Below are 15,133 nucleotides of genomic sequence, written 5' to 3'. Positions count from 1 at the left end.
CAGTGTCCAGGGATCCCTCGGACACCTCCAGGGATGGCCACTCCAACCTTCCCTGGGCAGCCCCTCCCAAGGCCTGGCCGCCCTTTCCAGGAGGGATTTTCCTAAATATCCACCCTGAGCCTCCCCTGGCACAGCTCGAGGCCATTCCCTCTTGTCCTGGCCCCATTCCCTGCGATCAGACCCCAAATCCCCCCTGGAAGAGCCCAAATTCCCCCTGAATCCCCCTTTTCTCCAGGCTGAATTCCCCCAGCTCCCTCAGGATGCTCCAGACCCTTCCTCTGCTGCTCCAGCTCCATTCTCATCCCTGGACATTCTCCAGCCCCTCAATGCCCCCCTTGCCATGAGGGGCCCAGAACTGGACACCGGATTTTCCCACTTCCGTGACATTTCTAGGCTTTTCCCCTTGTCCCACAGAAGGCTCTGCTGGGTGACAGCCACACTCAGTCACGTTTCCTGATGACCAACTCGAGGATTGCCCTGACCCGAGGGTGGTGGCTCAGCCACCATCCCGTGTCATCACCCAGATCCTTTGTCCCTTCCCTCCGGAAGCACATTGGGATCTCCGTTAAGAGCCTGGCTTAAACCCTGCTTAAGGGCTCCTTTTGTAATCTGATCTTTTCTTACTGATCTCTTTACCACCACAGATTTTCTAGCAGATTTTTCAGGTCCTGGCAGGAGGTAGACAGATTTTCTGACTGATTTTTCAGGTCCTGGCAGGAGGTAGAACATCCCCTCTGGCTGTTACTTGGATACCACTGGGGAAGCTCTGGGTTTTGCTGGGAGTCATTCCATTTTCCAGAGACAATGAAATAAAACCAAATAAAAACCTGATTTTTCACTGCTTTTTTAGGTAATCGAAACACTAAGGAATTTGCTGTTCCATTACAGAGAGAGGAGCTGGGCACTGCAGAAGCTTTTGCCTTTTTTAAGTCACATTTTTCCTTCAGTTTCTGGTCAGAAGTTCTCTAAAGATGGTGATGTTCAACAATTCCTTTTGCTGTCGGAAAATACGTACCCTGAGATCTTTTGGCTGCTGAACCAGATAAGGAAAACTCCTTGTGAGATAAGGATCAGCCTGAATCAGGAGGTGGTTTTGTGCTTTGCTGATAACATAAAAAGATAATGACGTATATGATGCAGTGCTTTTCTTGGGTTTTAGGCTACTTATAAAATATAGACCCAACTTCTATTTCTATTTAATATATAAATAACAAACAGAACCGAAGATGTCCCAGATGTAGGGGGTGCAAAGTGAAAGGCTGAGGGAATTGGGATTTTTCAGCCTGGAGAAGGTTCTGGGGTGGCCTAAATGTGGCCTTCCTGGACCTGAGGGGGCCACAAGGAACATGGGGAGAGACTTTTTCCAGGGGTCTGGAGCAACAAGAGAAGGAGGAAGGGATTAAAACTGAAAGAAGGGAGGTTTAGATGGAATATTGGGATGAAATTCCTCCGTTTGAGGGTGGAGACGCCCTGGCATGGGTGATTCCACGGCTGCCCCATCCCTGGAATTGCCCAAGGCCAGGTTGGAGCAACCTGGGATGGTGGAAGGTGTCCCTGCCCTGCCCATGGTCTTGATGATCTTCAAGGTTCTTCCAACCCAATTCTATGATTCCATGACCACTCATGAGGTCCTTGCTGAGGATGTAAAGAAGTTCCCTCTGCACACCGAGCTCAACATGTAGAGGAAACTCCTGCTCATCTTTTGCCACCACGATGTGACCACACTGTAATTCAGTGGGAAAACAGCCCCATGGAAGGCTCTCCATGGAGACTTTCCCCCTCTGGGCAGGGTTTGCTCAATGTTTTTGCAGCCTCATGCAGAGCAGGGAGCTTCACCCAGCGAGGCTGGCAAACGTGGGGTGGGTGAGAACACAAAAGCCCGACACGAGGATTTTCAGTGATGCAACAGAGTTTTAATGAGAATGAAAAGAACACAAACAACATTGTAACATCGAGATTGTAAATGCAAGACGGCAGAGCTTGAAAGGCACTTCAGTCTGTCACCGCATTCAGTCACAGGGGTGATAAAGCAGGAGATAAAAAGGAATTAAACCCATGGAGGTATCAGGGAAGAATTTAAAGGCAAGAAGAATCTGTGTTTTGCTTTGCCCTTCTACGTCACCTAGAGGGTTTTCCGCAGGGTTTAGCAGGACCCCCAGAAGCCGCGGCCGTAGCGGCCGTACCAGGAGGAGTAGGGGCTGCAATAGCCAGAGCCAAAGGCTCTGCCAGAGCCGTACAGGCCCCGGTAACCCCCACAGCCCCACAGACCCCCATAGCCCAGGGAGGAACCCCCATAGCCCCACAGACCCCCATAGCCCAGGGATCCATAGCCCCCATATCCATAGAGACCACCATAACCCCCAGAGCCATAGCCCCCATAGCCCCACAGGCCCCCGTAGCCCAGGGAGGACCCTGAGGCTCCAAGGACGGGCGCTCCAGCAGATCCCACCACGGAATCCTGCGGGAAGGAGCTGAGGATGGGGCCGGGGAAGGTGACCACCACGGCGGGAGGCTGGATGACGGTGGTGGAGTCGGGGCACTGGCGCACGCACGGCTCATTCCCGGTGTCAGCCAGGGGCTGGGGCCGAAGGACGCCGCAGGCAGAGGAGGGGTACAGGTCGTAGCAGGACATTTTGCAGGGATTGGAGGTCAACAGACACTGAGGAGTGAACAAAAAAGAAATTCAATGGTTAAAAGGTTTGACATTTGGACGTGTGGATGGAAATAATTGTGATCTCTCCGATCATTCCTTCTCGCCAGTGTTTTTGTAAATCACTTGCACTCTGAGCTGTCAGCTCTCCTGGGGTCTCATTCCTAATTTCTTGTACTTCGTTTCCATCAAAAAGCACTTCTTCATTCTACCCCACTGCCAGACCATGCAAAGATATCATCCAATTAAGCTTCTACCACTTCTCGATAGACAAATATCAAGAACTTTCATGATATAACCCATGAAAAAATTCCCATGGACTGAACAAACCTTCTGTAAGGTTTTGGAAGCTGCTTTGGTAATTTTTCTAATTTCTACTCACCAGAAACAATGGGTTTATCATTTCAAACTCATAAATGTCCAACACCAAGTAAAAATAAAACCATGGCAAAATAATCCAATTATTAAGAATGTTAGAATCCTTATGGCTGATTCCAACCTTAACTAAAACCAGCAGAGAAGAGACCGGAATTTTAGAGAAGAGATCCCATAGAATGGTGCTTACCTTTCTCACGGAGGTGGTTGAAGCAAGGAAGGCGAAGTGAAGAGCCCTGGGCTGGGAGAGCTTTTATACCATTCCCAAGATCCCGGGGATCATCTAAGGTGCAATTTGGGGATGTGCATAATTGGGGCAAACCCCAAATGAATGCGACACGTAGGTCCTCAAAGTTCTGCTGACTCTTTGTTTGTTTGCTGGTCTGAAGTCTCGTGAAATGTGATAAGTGCATTTCATCACAGAGTCCTCTTTCATCTCCACTGGGGACAAGTCATCTTCATTCCTCTTATCATTCCATTCACAGCCCTGGCGTTACAGCAGGAATTATCCCAACGCTCTTCCAGAGCTTCTCCATCATTAATGGCAAAACCCATCTGCTCACTTGGGGTCACCTGATGTGCAGAGCTTTTTTTTCCATTTAAAAAAATACCTGGAGATAAAATGATTTAGAGCAACTTTGGGGTCATAATTTTTATCTTTATCATCATCAGTCTCAGCTGCTTAATACGAGGACAATATGGAACCCGAAGGAAGGCATGGAAAGCATCCTGTGGTGCTTAAATGGTTTCTGCTACAGAATCTTGGAATTATTTGGGTTCGAAAAGCCCTCCAAGACCATCGAGTCCAAGCTGTGCCTGATCCTCACCTGGCCACCCAGACCAATGTCCAGGAATTCCTCAGACACCTCCAAGGGTAGCGGCTCCATAGATCCCTGGGCAGCCCCTTCCAAGGTCTGACCACCCTTTCCAGGAGGAAATTCCTTCTCATGTCCAACCTGACCCTCCCCTGGTACAGCTCAAAGCCATTCCCTGTTTTCCTGTCCCTTGTTCCCTGGGAGCAGACCCTGTGGTTGTCCCATCCCTGGAAGTGTTTAGAATAAAATACAGCTCATGAAATTCCAGGTTTTATACAGAATTTTTTATTTCTAATTCTTTTTCATTGTGAAAAAACCCAAAAGTGCAAACACCCCCAGTATTTGGCCTTGAACTGATGATACCAAGGACACAAATATCTTGACTGAGGTGTTTGAATAATTGTGAGGCACCTAAATCCAGCTCCATGCCTTTAATCTACTGGATCATCTACAGGATTTGCATGGACTTGTTCCCTGGAAGCTTGAAAAGATTATTGTTCAAAACCCCCCACTCCGCAAAGGCTGAGAACCCCACCTCAGCATTTAGGGATAATTTCTGGTGTGGAGTCTGCATATTAAAATGGTCCATCCATAAACAAAGTAAGAAGGAGCCTTTGTGTCCCACATTACAAATTCCTGATTGTTCCCTCATCCCAGAAACTTCCAGCTCAGCCCTATTTGGGATTTATGACTTGTGTATCACAGGAGCTCATGAATTCCTAAGAATCCGAGGCAATAATTCAAAGCAATTCCATCACATTTCGACTTCTGCACCAGAGGACCCATTTTTCCTAAAATATCCCACGTTTCCTCAGGCCTGTTCAGTGTTCTCAGGTACCATCTTTGGACAACATCGGACCATCAACACCTGGGAAAAGTCTCTTCAGGACCTCCAATCCCTTTGTGGCTTTAGTTAACTTTGTGAATTCATTCCTTGTTTATCTCCAAAACCAAGACAACCCTCAGGAAGACAAAGGTTCCCCTCTGTCTCCTCCGTGGAATTCTGTGGACTTGGACAAAATTAAGGATTTCACTGTTCTTCCTGCTCAAGACAAAATTCCAGCGCCCACATAAGACATTGAAGCGCATGTTGGAGGTCCCTTGAGTTGCTACTGCTCTTCTGGGCCTGCCAGAGGTCAAGAAGAGTTTGGACAATGCTCCCAGGCCCATGGTGGGATTCCTGGAGCTTTCCCATGCCCGGCCAGGAGTCGGACTTTGATGATTCTTGTGGATCCCTTTAAACTGAGGACATTCCATGATTCTCTGATTCTGAATGGAATTGTCCCCATTACAGCCCTTGTCAAATCCCACTGGAAACATCACCCCTTCCCAAGGGTGCTGTGACTTCCAGCTGCAGGTGAGGAAGCCAAACAAGAAGAAACCTCCCCCAGACTTCCTGTGTATGCCACTGGCAGTCTTTAACTTCCATCCTGTACAGGCACTTAGACAAATATCCCACTCATGACGTTGCACTTTGTAATTCCAATAAACCCATGAGCCCCCTCCAGGTGTTCAGTTAATACCGAGAGGAGCTGGCTTGGCAATTCCTGATGTGATTCCAAGGAAGTGACAGGAATAATGCTGGGTGTTAATTTCCTCCCAAGTCGTCACAAGATGAAAGAATTCTCTATGATCTCAAGTGATGTTTAGATCATTATTACAAACAAATTTGAAAGGCCTCGTAAACCCCAATAATAAACCCAACAATTTCATCATCCTGATGGTTGCATGAATTTGAAATTGGGGCGGGCAAGAGATGCTGATCTGGTACCTCCAGCTGATATAAAAGGTCCTCTGTCTCCTCTCTCCTCCAAACACTTCCCTTGACTTCTTGGAGACTTGGGTAAGTCTGAATCTTCTCGGTTGCTCTCTGTGTATTTTTCATTGTTGGTTTCAACTTGAGTTGATGTTCACCATCCTTTCTGTTGGCTGTGTCTGCATGGACTTGTGAAAGATCAAGGATCTTTCTGTCTCTGGGGTGGCGATACAACTTTTTGGTGTGTGGGACCCTGTGGAGTTCTTGGTGTCAGGAACACCAGACCTTGGAGCAACTGGACAATGCTCTGAGACAACTGAGGTGACTGAAGCACCTCCCCTCTGGAGACAGGCTGGGAGAGCTGGGAATGTTCAGCCTGGAGGAGAGAAGGTTGTGTGGAGACCTCACAGCACCTTCCAGGATCTGCAGGGGTTCCAGGGAAGCTGGAGAGGGACTTTTCCTCAGGAACTGCAGGGACGGGACACAGGGAATGGGGTCAGAGTGACAGAGGGGAAATTTCGGTTGGATATTGGGAAGGAATTGTTCTCTGTGAGGCTGGACAGGCCTTGGCACAGGTCACTCCATGGATTCCACATCCCTGGAAGTGTCCAGGTTGGACAGGGCTTGGAGCAATCTGGGGTAGTGGAAGGTGTCCCCACCCATGGCAGGGGGTGGGACTGGATGATCTTTAGGATCTCTTCCAACCCCGGGTAATTCCAAGGTTCTCTGGTTTAGTTCTAAGTAATCCTGCAAAAAAGCAGGGAGTTGGACTTGATTCTTATGAGTCACTTCCAACTTGAGGAAGTCTATGATTCTCTGATCCTCATTTTTGATACATTTAACCCATCCCAACATTTGCATAAAAGGTTCAAGGTTTGATGAGGTTGTCACCCCTGCAGCCGTTCACACGTGATAAAGTCACTTGTGTCCTGCTACCTCAAATCTTCAGGCTCTCCTTCACCTTCTTGCTTTCAAGTTCCTCCTCAAAACTCTGTTAAGGATTTATCAAACATGGTTAGAGATTTGTTCTTTATTGTTTTGTCAAATGCCTTTCTGGGAAACCCAGGCTCTCACAATCCTATAATCTGTTGTTCCCTTGACTCTCAGCAAAATTGGGATGAGTGGGAAGATCAAGCTACTGTAATTAAGTTCTATATAAGCTCCATCTCACGTAAACCAGCTAAACCCAAATCTGTGTTTTCCTAATGACTCATCCAATGACCTTGGACAAAGTCACTTTGGTCTTGCTGCTTTTGCTTCCCAGTTTTCAATTTAATGTGGAGAAATAAGTTGTAGTTCTTTTCAGGGTGTTATGAGGGACAAGATTTTCAGAACATTTCCCACTTGCTCTCGTGTGTGAACACCTTTTAGAGAATTTTGGAAAAGACACTTTTTGGAAAAGGAGAGCACTGAGATAGCAAAGTGAGGAATACTCGGAATACTCTACTTGTTATTTTAATGTAAATTGCTGAATTTTAAAGTCCTTATCTTCTTTTTTAGCCTGTATTGACCTCCAATCCCTGCAAAATGTCCTGCTACGACCTGTACCCCTCCTCTGCCTGCGGCGTCCTTCGGCCCCAGCCCCTGGCTGACAGCGGGAACGAGCCGTGCGTGCGCCAGTGCCCCGACTCCACCACCGTCATCCAGCCTCCCGCCGTGGTGGTCACCTTCCCCGGCCCCATCCTCAGCTCCTTCCCGCAGGATTCCGTGGTGGGATCTGCTGGAGCGCCCGTCCTTGGAGCCTCAGGGTCCTCCCTGGGCTACGGGGGCCTGTGGGGCTATGGGGGCTATGGCTCTGGGGGTTATGGTGGTCTCTATGGATATGGGGGCTATGGATCCCTGGGCTATGGGGGTCTGTGGGGCTATGGGGGTTCCTCCCTGGGCTATGGGGGTCTGTGGGGCTGTGGGGGTTACCGGGGCCTGTACGGCTCTGGCAGAGCCTTTGGCTCTGGCTATTGCAGCCCCTACTCCTCCTGGTACGGCCGCTACGGCCGCGGCTACTGGGGGTCCTGCTAAACCCTGCAGAAATATCCCAGAGTAAGGAAACCGACAACTGAGAGATACAGTCCTGGCCCCAAAGGAGATGTTGTGACCACGGCCACCCCACTCTGGTGGAGCTGGAAGGACACAACTCTTCCTTGATTCATTCACCTCTACTTGCCATCTTCTGGGCTTTTTTTTCCATCTCTGTGTGTGTGTAATGTGTGGGATAAAACAACAATTTATATTCTCCTAAAATGCAACTTCACTGTCCAACTGGAGAAGAACAACCATGGAAGGAGTTGCCTGTGATCTGATATTCTTCATATTCTGAAATGCTTTTCTGTGAACGCTTTTTTCTCATTAAAGTGATTCTGTTCTGCAAAAAACAAATGAAGTTTTAGTTTTAATTTCTCTGGCTGTGGGTTTGCAACACTTCTCTCTGCACAGGGGGAAAATTCATATCCTTACAACAGGATGAGGTTCAGACTTCGAAATCCCCAGGGATGGCCCAGCTGGGAGTGAAGTCAGTCACTGTTCCTTGATCCAGTATTTTGGAGCAGGGATCCTCCCTCCCTACCTTTCCTGCACTACAATAAAACCATTACAGAGCCATGGACTCACAGAATGGGTTGGGTTGAAAGGACCCTAAAGATCTTCTCATTCCACCCCTCACCATGGGCAGGAACACCTCCCACTAGACCAGGTTGCTCCAACCTACCCTTGGACACCTCCAGGGATGGGGCATCCAGAAATTCCCTGGAAAATCTGAGCTAGGACCTCACCACCCTCACAGGGAAAGACTTCTTCCCAGTATCCAACCTAAATTTGCCCTCTGTCAGTTTGAATCCATTCCCCCTTGTCCTGTCACTCCAGTTCTTGAGGAAAAGTCCCTCTCCAGCTTCCCTGTAGATCCTGGAAGGTGGAATCTCACCATAGCAGAGTAGAAGGGGGAGATTTGCTCACAGGTTAAGACATTTTCTACTTTTTAATTTTTCCAGGTTCTGTCTATTCCAGCTTTTCTTGCTGGTGTGGATGAACCCTTGAAGGAGCTGTTTTTCTGTCAAAAACCATCCAACACTTTACATTTCATGATTACACTGAAAGATTTCAGATTTCAAAGTTCCACTCTGTGGCCCAGAAAACTTTACTTAAAATTTTGACAGGAAATTGATTTAACTTCCTGCCAAGGTTATTCCTGAGGACAGAGCTTAAATATTTGGGTGAGAAAATATTTGAGTGAGAACCTGAAACTCAGAGAGATAAAAGTTTTACCTGGAAGAAATTCATACTGAAGTCTAATCTTCCCTGATTTTTTGGGCAGGACATTCATCTCCATAGTTTAGGGACAGGTTGGATGAAGCTCTGGGCAACCTGGGCCAGTGGGAGGTGTCCCCGCCCATAGCAGGGGGTGGAAGGAGATGAGCTTAAAAGTCCCTCCCAACCCACACCATTCCGTGATTCCAGGATATTTTAGGCTGTTACTGACACCTGCACAGGTGAAGCTTCTCCAAAGGCAAATAATGGTGAAAACAGGAGAAAAGAACACCAGAACATATCAACTTTGATGCAACAAACTTTTAATGATAGCAAGCAAAGCAATGCATTTTCAGAGTCTCCAAGAAGTACAAAACTCTTCTCCAGCCAGAGGCACATTCACATGTGTTTGATTTGGGTTCTCTTCCAAATCCCAGCTGTTGATGGGAACAAGCAGGACCCATTTTGAGCCCTTTTGTTCCATATTTCCCCCAGGCAACACGGAAATGGGGCAGGAGAAGCTTTACGGCAGAAGCTGAAAGAGGAGAAATTCAAAAGGGGCTGAACAGCTACAAATCCGTGGTCTTGGGATAGAGCAGCAGTGGTTCCGAGCTCGTTGGCTGTGAAACCATCACATTTCATCTGTTGGTGAGACCTCACTTGGGATTTTTCTGTCAGGTTTAGCAGGAGCCGCAGCTGCCGCGGCCGTAGCGGCCATAGCGGGAGGACCAAGGGCTCCAGGAGCCAAAGGATCCAAAGGACCTCCCAGAGCCATACAGGCCCCGGTAACCCCCACAGGACCCCAGACCCCCATAGCCCAGGGAGGAGCCCCCATAGCCCCACAGACCCCCATAGCCCTGGGATCCATAACCCCCGTATCCACAGAGACCACCATAACCCCCAGAGCCATAGCCCCCATAGCCCAAGGATCCATAGCCCCCATAGCCCAGGGATCCATAGCCCCCGTAGCCCAGGGATCCATAGCCCCCGTAACCCAGGGATCCATAACCCCCATAGCCCAGGGAGCCCCCAGAGGCTCCAAGGACGGGCGCTCCAGCAGATCCCACCACGGAATCCTGCGGGAAGGAGCTGAGGATGGGGCCGGGGAAGGTGACCACCACGGCGGGAGGCTGGATGACGGTGGTGGAGTCGGGGCACTGGCGCACACATGGCTCATTCCCACTGTCGGCGATGGGCTGGGGCCGGATGAGGCCGGAGCCAGAGGTGGAGCACAGGTCATAGCAGGACATTTTGCAGGGATTGGAGGTTAATCTGTAAAAGATGTTAATTTATGTTAACTTTAAAGGAATAGCAAACTTTAGGCTGTGCTGAAGCAGTGCAAGGGTGTCAGTAGTAAATCTGGGAAGTAAATACATTTCCTATTCCTATTTTTCCCATGACTGTGATCTCCAGGTTACTCCTGACTTCAGTCCAACACACTCTGTACACTTCAGTTGCATCTTTGAATTTCCAGATCAGATAATTTCTTCAGTATTACATTACTCTTAGTTGATGATCTCTACTTGGATTTGATCTTTCCTGTTACAAACTCAGCAAAGCCCTACCAAATACAGCCACACATACAGGTTATTCTTTATGTCCTAAAACATAGCCAAGGAATCCTTTGGAGTGCTAAAATAATACAAGTTTGGCGTTCAAAACCACTTGAGGAACCCCTCTCCTACAAGACCTTGGCATGAATGAGAAATTAAACACCAAATATCCTACAGAGCAGTGGCAGCCTGACTGCAACTGGAGGGCACTCGGTTAAAATCCGGATTTCTTGACAGGAAGTTCAATTTAGAGAAGTTTGAGAGAAAAGCGACTTACCTGGTTCACGAAGGCAGAACAGGTGAGAGAAGTGGATGGAAGGACCTGATGTAGACACCTTTTATAGAGCTCCCTGCTTGCCCAGAGGGCACCAGGCACCTGATGCATGAGTTCGTAATTAGGTCCCACCCCCAAATTGCAGGACACATAATTCCTCAAAGTGCTGAAATTGTCTTTGCTTATTGCTGGTGCACTTCAAACCCACACATAGCGTGAGTTGCACATTCCACCCCAGACCTCTATTGTCTCTGGGCTTATGTGGGGAATTATTTTTTATGATCCCAGTGCTCTCCTTAGCGTTAGGGGAGGAAATAAAGCTGACTTGATTTATTTATGAGTCCTTCTTAATTAGGATGATTGAAGGACACTCATTTTTTGTCCGGGTACAGGTCCTTGAGTGTGATCAACAGGAGACCTGAAGCCAATGGAATTTCTTTTAGGAACTTGAATGAGGACTGGGGAAAAATAACAAAGGGAAAAACATTGGTTCTGCAGGCTCAGCATTTCTCCCTCCACCTACACAAGGCAAGGCAAACACAATCATCAGGAGCATCTTTGAATGGATTTTATGTCATAAAATCCTATCTTGGAATGGTTTGGGTTGAAAAGGCCCTTAAGGATCATCCAGTGACATCCCCTGCCATGAGCAGGGACACCTTCTATATCCCAGGTTGCTCCAAGCCTCATCCATCCTGGCCTTGGACACTTCCATGGACTGGGAATTCAGGGAATAACCTGTGCCAGGGCCTCACCACCCTCAGAGGGAACAATTCCTTCCCAATATCCCATCTAAACCCCTTCTCTGACAGTTTTAATCCATTCCCTCTTTTCCTGCCACTTCAGCCCTTGGAAAAAGTCTCTCCCCATGTTCCTTGTTAAACTCATTTCTCTTCTCTTTCAGTCCCTGGAAACAGAGAAATATTTCACCTGGCAGCCACAATTCCATGGAAATTGAGATTTTGAGTTGTTTCATCGAGCTTTGCTTTCCTTTCTCATGTTTTCCTTCCTATTTTTACGTGTTAGAGACACAACATTCTGTGTTTTAAATAAAAAAGAAAAATAGATTTTATTCTTAAGGTCAAAGACAGAAAGGTTAGTGTTATAGACCATGAGCTGATTATGGGAAAAACTCAAGTGGCCTCAATTTAGATCTTGTAATGTGATAATCTCTTATAATTGTGAGTTGTTTACACCCAGGCACAGGTTTTATATAACTCTGACACAGTAGGAACAAGTCAGTAATGGATGTTCAGGAGGTATTTGAAAATCCCTCGGAATGTTCTTGTAAAACTTCGACATGGCTTTTTTTTTCCAGGATAATGGCTCAGGAAATCCTCATATGTATCTCCAGATTTGAAAAGCTCATAATTTATAAATAATTCATGGTGTGAAGATAACCACATGGGTGATTATGATAACGATGATAATGATAGAGTAGGACAATCATGGTGTAAACAGAGAAAGAAACCTCAGCAAATCCAACATTTGCTTTTCCCAGCAGATTCTCACCTTGTAATTGCTCTGTGCTGAAAGACGCCATCAAGGATGGGATTAGCTGCAAGATCCTCTCTAAAAACAAAGAATTTTTATTTCCTCTACAGCTAAATTTGGGATTTCTCCTATACAGAATCATGGAATGGTTTAAAGTTCAGAGGGACCTCAAAGACCATCTTGTTCCAACTCCTGCCATGGGCAGGGACACCTTCCACTATCCCAGGTTGATCCAAACTGGCCTTGAACACTTCCACAGATGGAGCCATCTCAATAAAACATAAATTCAATTATTAATTCAATGTACACTCTGATTATTTTGAACTTTCCATTCTAATCCTTAAAATCACAAATCTCTCCCCATTCAGAACTAAACTCAGGTTTGAGCTGTGGTTTGAGGGTCAGATAAAACCTAAGGCTTTTCTGGATATTTGTGTCCCCAAACCATTCCATGATTTTGTAATTTCTGTAAATGTCTGAGCATAATTTTCTTATAAGACAGGACAAGAATATTGATGTATAAACAGCTCAGTATGTGGTGCCACTCCAGAAAACCAATACTAATTCGTGAATCATGTTTTAGGATGAGAGATGCACTAATTTCACCCATCAACCTTTTAGATGAAAGGACCTCGTGTGACGTAACGCGATAATTGAAATCAAGAATAAACACAGAAAGAGCAATAATTTCATCACTTTGAGGTGCAATCAATACAAAAAATGTTCTGTGTCAACTAATGAGCTCCTCTGAGCCCTCAGGCAAGTCTGAACTGTATAAAAGGTGTCTCCACTTGGGGTTCTCCCAACATCTTCCCTTCACTCATTCTTCTCAACGGCTTGGTAAGTCCGGAGCTGTTCTTCGCTACTTCTGGAACTGCTCTTTGCTGCTTTTGGAATCTTTCTTTGGTATACAATTACTCTGGGGTGGTCTCTTCCATTGGGAACTCGTAGGCAAAATTTTAGGTGAAGAGATAAACCTTACAAAAACCTTAGGGACAGCTGCTCTTTGCTTTCGAGGTTGGTGTTTGATTCCAAATCAAACTGAAAGTTTCTTGTCAGAAAATTCGGTTGGATGTTGGGTTGCGTTCACCAGTTCTATCCATGATGTGACTGGTTCAGCGTTTATTCCTATTTTCTGTTTGGTTAAATGGGTGACTGGAAATTATTTGGAAAGTTTAAATCCTGGGAACAGGGGATGTTGAGCCTAGAGGCAAACCTGCCATTAGATCCAGTTTATTCTATTACAAATCACCCAAAATGCTTTTAGTTCAAGATAAATGGTCATGAACACCCCCAGAGATCAGGCACTGTCTTGGAGTAGGGCACAGAGAAGAACTGAGAACTGTTTAAAACACCCTGTAAGACATTTATTTAAGATTAAAAGGGATCCTGGACAGAATTTAGGGAGCTGAAATGTGAAGCTCTGGGTTCTTCTGAGTTAATGAGGGCAAGAGGTTTGGTGTGAGAATTTTTCAGAGTTCAGAGCTCAAAATCAAAATGCTGGGTGTTAAGCTCATTGTCTCAAAGCCCTGATTCAATGTTTGGAGATTTGAGACAATCATCTTTGTAATTCCCTTGTAATGGTCTCATCCAACAAGCTACAGAGTGAATCTGAAAAGACAATGAGTTATAATCCCTCTTTTGACAAGGATCAGCATAAAGGAGATCAGTGGGAATGAAGAGCCAGACTCATGAAATCCGAAATAACAACACACTCAACTTTCGGAGCAGAGTCTCGCTCCTTGTTGATCTGCTGACTCACCAAAGTACCCGAACAAATCATTTGGCTGTTCTTATTCAATTTTCATCTTTAATAGACGTGGGGAAATTCCGGTGCTTCAAAGCGCTCCTGAGTGGGGAAAGGCAGCCAACACCAGAGCCCATTTCTGTCGGTAAATAACATCTTGTACTTGCTCAAACCAACTCTTGTAGATCAACCTCCAATCCCTGCAAAATGTCCTGCTACGACCTGTGCTCCACCTCTGGCTCCGGCCTCATCCGGCCCCAGCCCATCGCCGACAGTGGGAATGAGCCGTGTGTGCGCCAGTGCCCCGACTCCACCACCGTCATCCAGCCTCCCGCCGTGGTGGTCACCTTCCCCGGCCCCATCCTCAGCTCCTTCCCGCAGGATTCCGTGGTGGGATCTGCTGGAGCGCCCGTCCTCGGAGCCTCTGGGGGCTCCCTGGGCTATGGGGGTTATGGATCCCTGGGCTATGGGGGTTATGGATCCCTGGGCTATGGGGGCTATGGATCCCTGGGCTATGGGGGCTATGGATCCCTGGGCTATGGGGGCTATGGCTCTGGGGGTTATGGTGGTCTCTGTGGATACGGGGGTTATGGATCCCAGGGCTATGGGGGTCTGTGGGGCTATGGGGGCTCCTCCCTGGGCTATGGGGGTCTGGGGTCCTGTGGGGGTTACCGGGGCCTGTATGGCTCTGGGAGGTCCTTTGGATCCTTTGGCTCCTGGAGCCCTTGGTCCTCCCGCTATGGCCGCTACGGCCGCGGCAGCTGCGGCTCCTGCTAAACCTGATGGAAAAATTCCTCAACTCAGTAAACGACACAACTGGATCCTCACCTGAGCTCCTGAGGAAGGGGCACAGCGTCAGACTTCACTTCACACTGTGGAGTCAGAACCCCTCCAGAAATCCCTCTTCTCCCTTCCTCCTTCCTTTGCTTGATCTCCTCTTCCCCACTCCTGCCAGTGGCCAAATGTGGGGCTCCACCATCCACTGGCTTCTCCCTTGAACTGCTGCCTCCTGAGACAAGGCTGAGGGAGCAGCTCTCGTGATGCAGGGAGGGACAACCTGCCTGTCTTTGCCTCACATGTTCTTGTCCAGCGGAGCCTTCCCTGCCTTTGCAATAAAAAAATCCAGCATCCAACACCTGCCTTTGTTTTTCCTGTTAAGCCCCAGAGCGGGGTTCAGGGCTCCCTCTCATCCCCATCAGAACCAGGCTGAGAGGCCTTTGGTCAGACCTGCA

At 47.5% G+C, this 15,133-nt stretch overlaps 4 protein-coding genes across 4 annotated transcripts; 2 read left to right on the top strand and 2 right to left on the bottom strand.

Annotated features, from left to right (window-relative positions):
• Positions 1-1,891: 1,891 nt before the first annotated feature.
• On the bottom strand, positions 1,892-3,317 carry LOC125318259 (scale keratin-like). The gene is made up of 2 exons (XM_048288852.1): positions 3,216-3,317; positions 1,892-2,659 (listed from the first exon to the last, which is right to left on the bottom strand). Exon 2 carries the CDS (start codon positions 2,630-2,632, stop codon positions 2,144-2,146), a length of 489 nt encoding a protein of 162 aa, XP_048144809.1. The 5' UTR covers positions 2,633-2,659; positions 3,216-3,317; the 3' UTR covers positions 1,892-2,143.
• Positions 3,318-5,659: 2,342 nt separating this feature from the next.
• On the top strand, positions 5,660-7,969 carry LOC125318261 (scale keratin-like). The gene is made up of 2 exons (XM_048288853.1): positions 5,660-5,683; positions 7,097-7,969. Exon 2 carries the CDS (start codon positions 7,124-7,126, stop codon positions 7,610-7,612), a length of 489 nt encoding a protein of 162 aa, XP_048144810.1. The 5' UTR covers positions 5,660-5,683; positions 7,097-7,123; the 3' UTR covers positions 7,613-7,969.
• A 1,170-nt stretch (positions 7,970-9,139) lies between these two features.
• Positions 9,140-10,769, bottom strand: LOC125318256 (scale keratin-like). The gene is made up of 2 exons (XM_048288847.1): positions 10,664-10,769; positions 9,140-10,105 (listed from the first exon to the last, which is right to left on the bottom strand). The coding sequence occupies exon 2, from the start codon at positions 10,081-10,083 to the stop codon at positions 9,514-9,516; it is 570 nt and encodes a 189-aa protein (XP_048144804.1). The 5' UTR covers positions 10,084-10,105; positions 10,664-10,769; the 3' UTR covers positions 9,140-9,513.
• A 2,184-nt stretch (positions 10,770-12,953) lies between these two features.
• Positions 12,954-15,034, top strand: LOC125318257 (scale keratin-like). The gene is made up of 2 exons (XM_048288849.1): positions 12,954-12,994; positions 14,087-15,034. Exon 2 carries the CDS (start codon positions 14,109-14,111, stop codon positions 14,676-14,678), a length of 570 nt encoding a protein of 189 aa, XP_048144806.1. The 5' UTR covers positions 12,954-12,994; positions 14,087-14,108; the 3' UTR covers positions 14,679-15,034.
• Positions 15,035-15,133: the final 99 nt, after the last annotated feature.

Source organism: Corvus hawaiiensis, chromosome 29 (genome assembly GCF_020740725.1).
Source record: "Corvus hawaiiensis isolate bCorHaw1 chromosome 29, bCorHaw1.pri.cur, whole genome shotgun sequence".
Lineage (NCBI taxonomy): Eukaryota > Metazoa > Chordata > Aves > Passeriformes > Corvidae > Corvus > Corvus hawaiiensis.
Note: the sequence above shows the minus strand (reverse complement) of the source record. Positions and strands in the feature narration are given on the sequence as shown.

Excerpts from the sequence above, each read along its gene's own strand:
- LOC125318259 (XM_048288852.1), bottom strand. The coding sequence starts at position 2,632 with ATGTCCTGCTACGACCTGTACCCCTCCTCTGCCTGCGGCGTCCTTCGG.
- LOC125318261 (XM_048288853.1), top strand. The coding sequence starts at position 7,124 with ATGTCCTGCTACGACCTGTACCCCTCCTCTGCCTGCGGCGTCCTTCGG.
- LOC125318256 (XM_048288847.1), bottom strand. The coding sequence starts at position 10,083 with ATGTCCTGCTATGACCTGTGCTCCACCTCTGGCTCCGGCCTCATCCGG.
- LOC125318257 (XM_048288849.1), top strand. The coding sequence starts at position 14,109 with ATGTCCTGCTACGACCTGTGCTCCACCTCTGGCTCCGGCCTCATCCGG.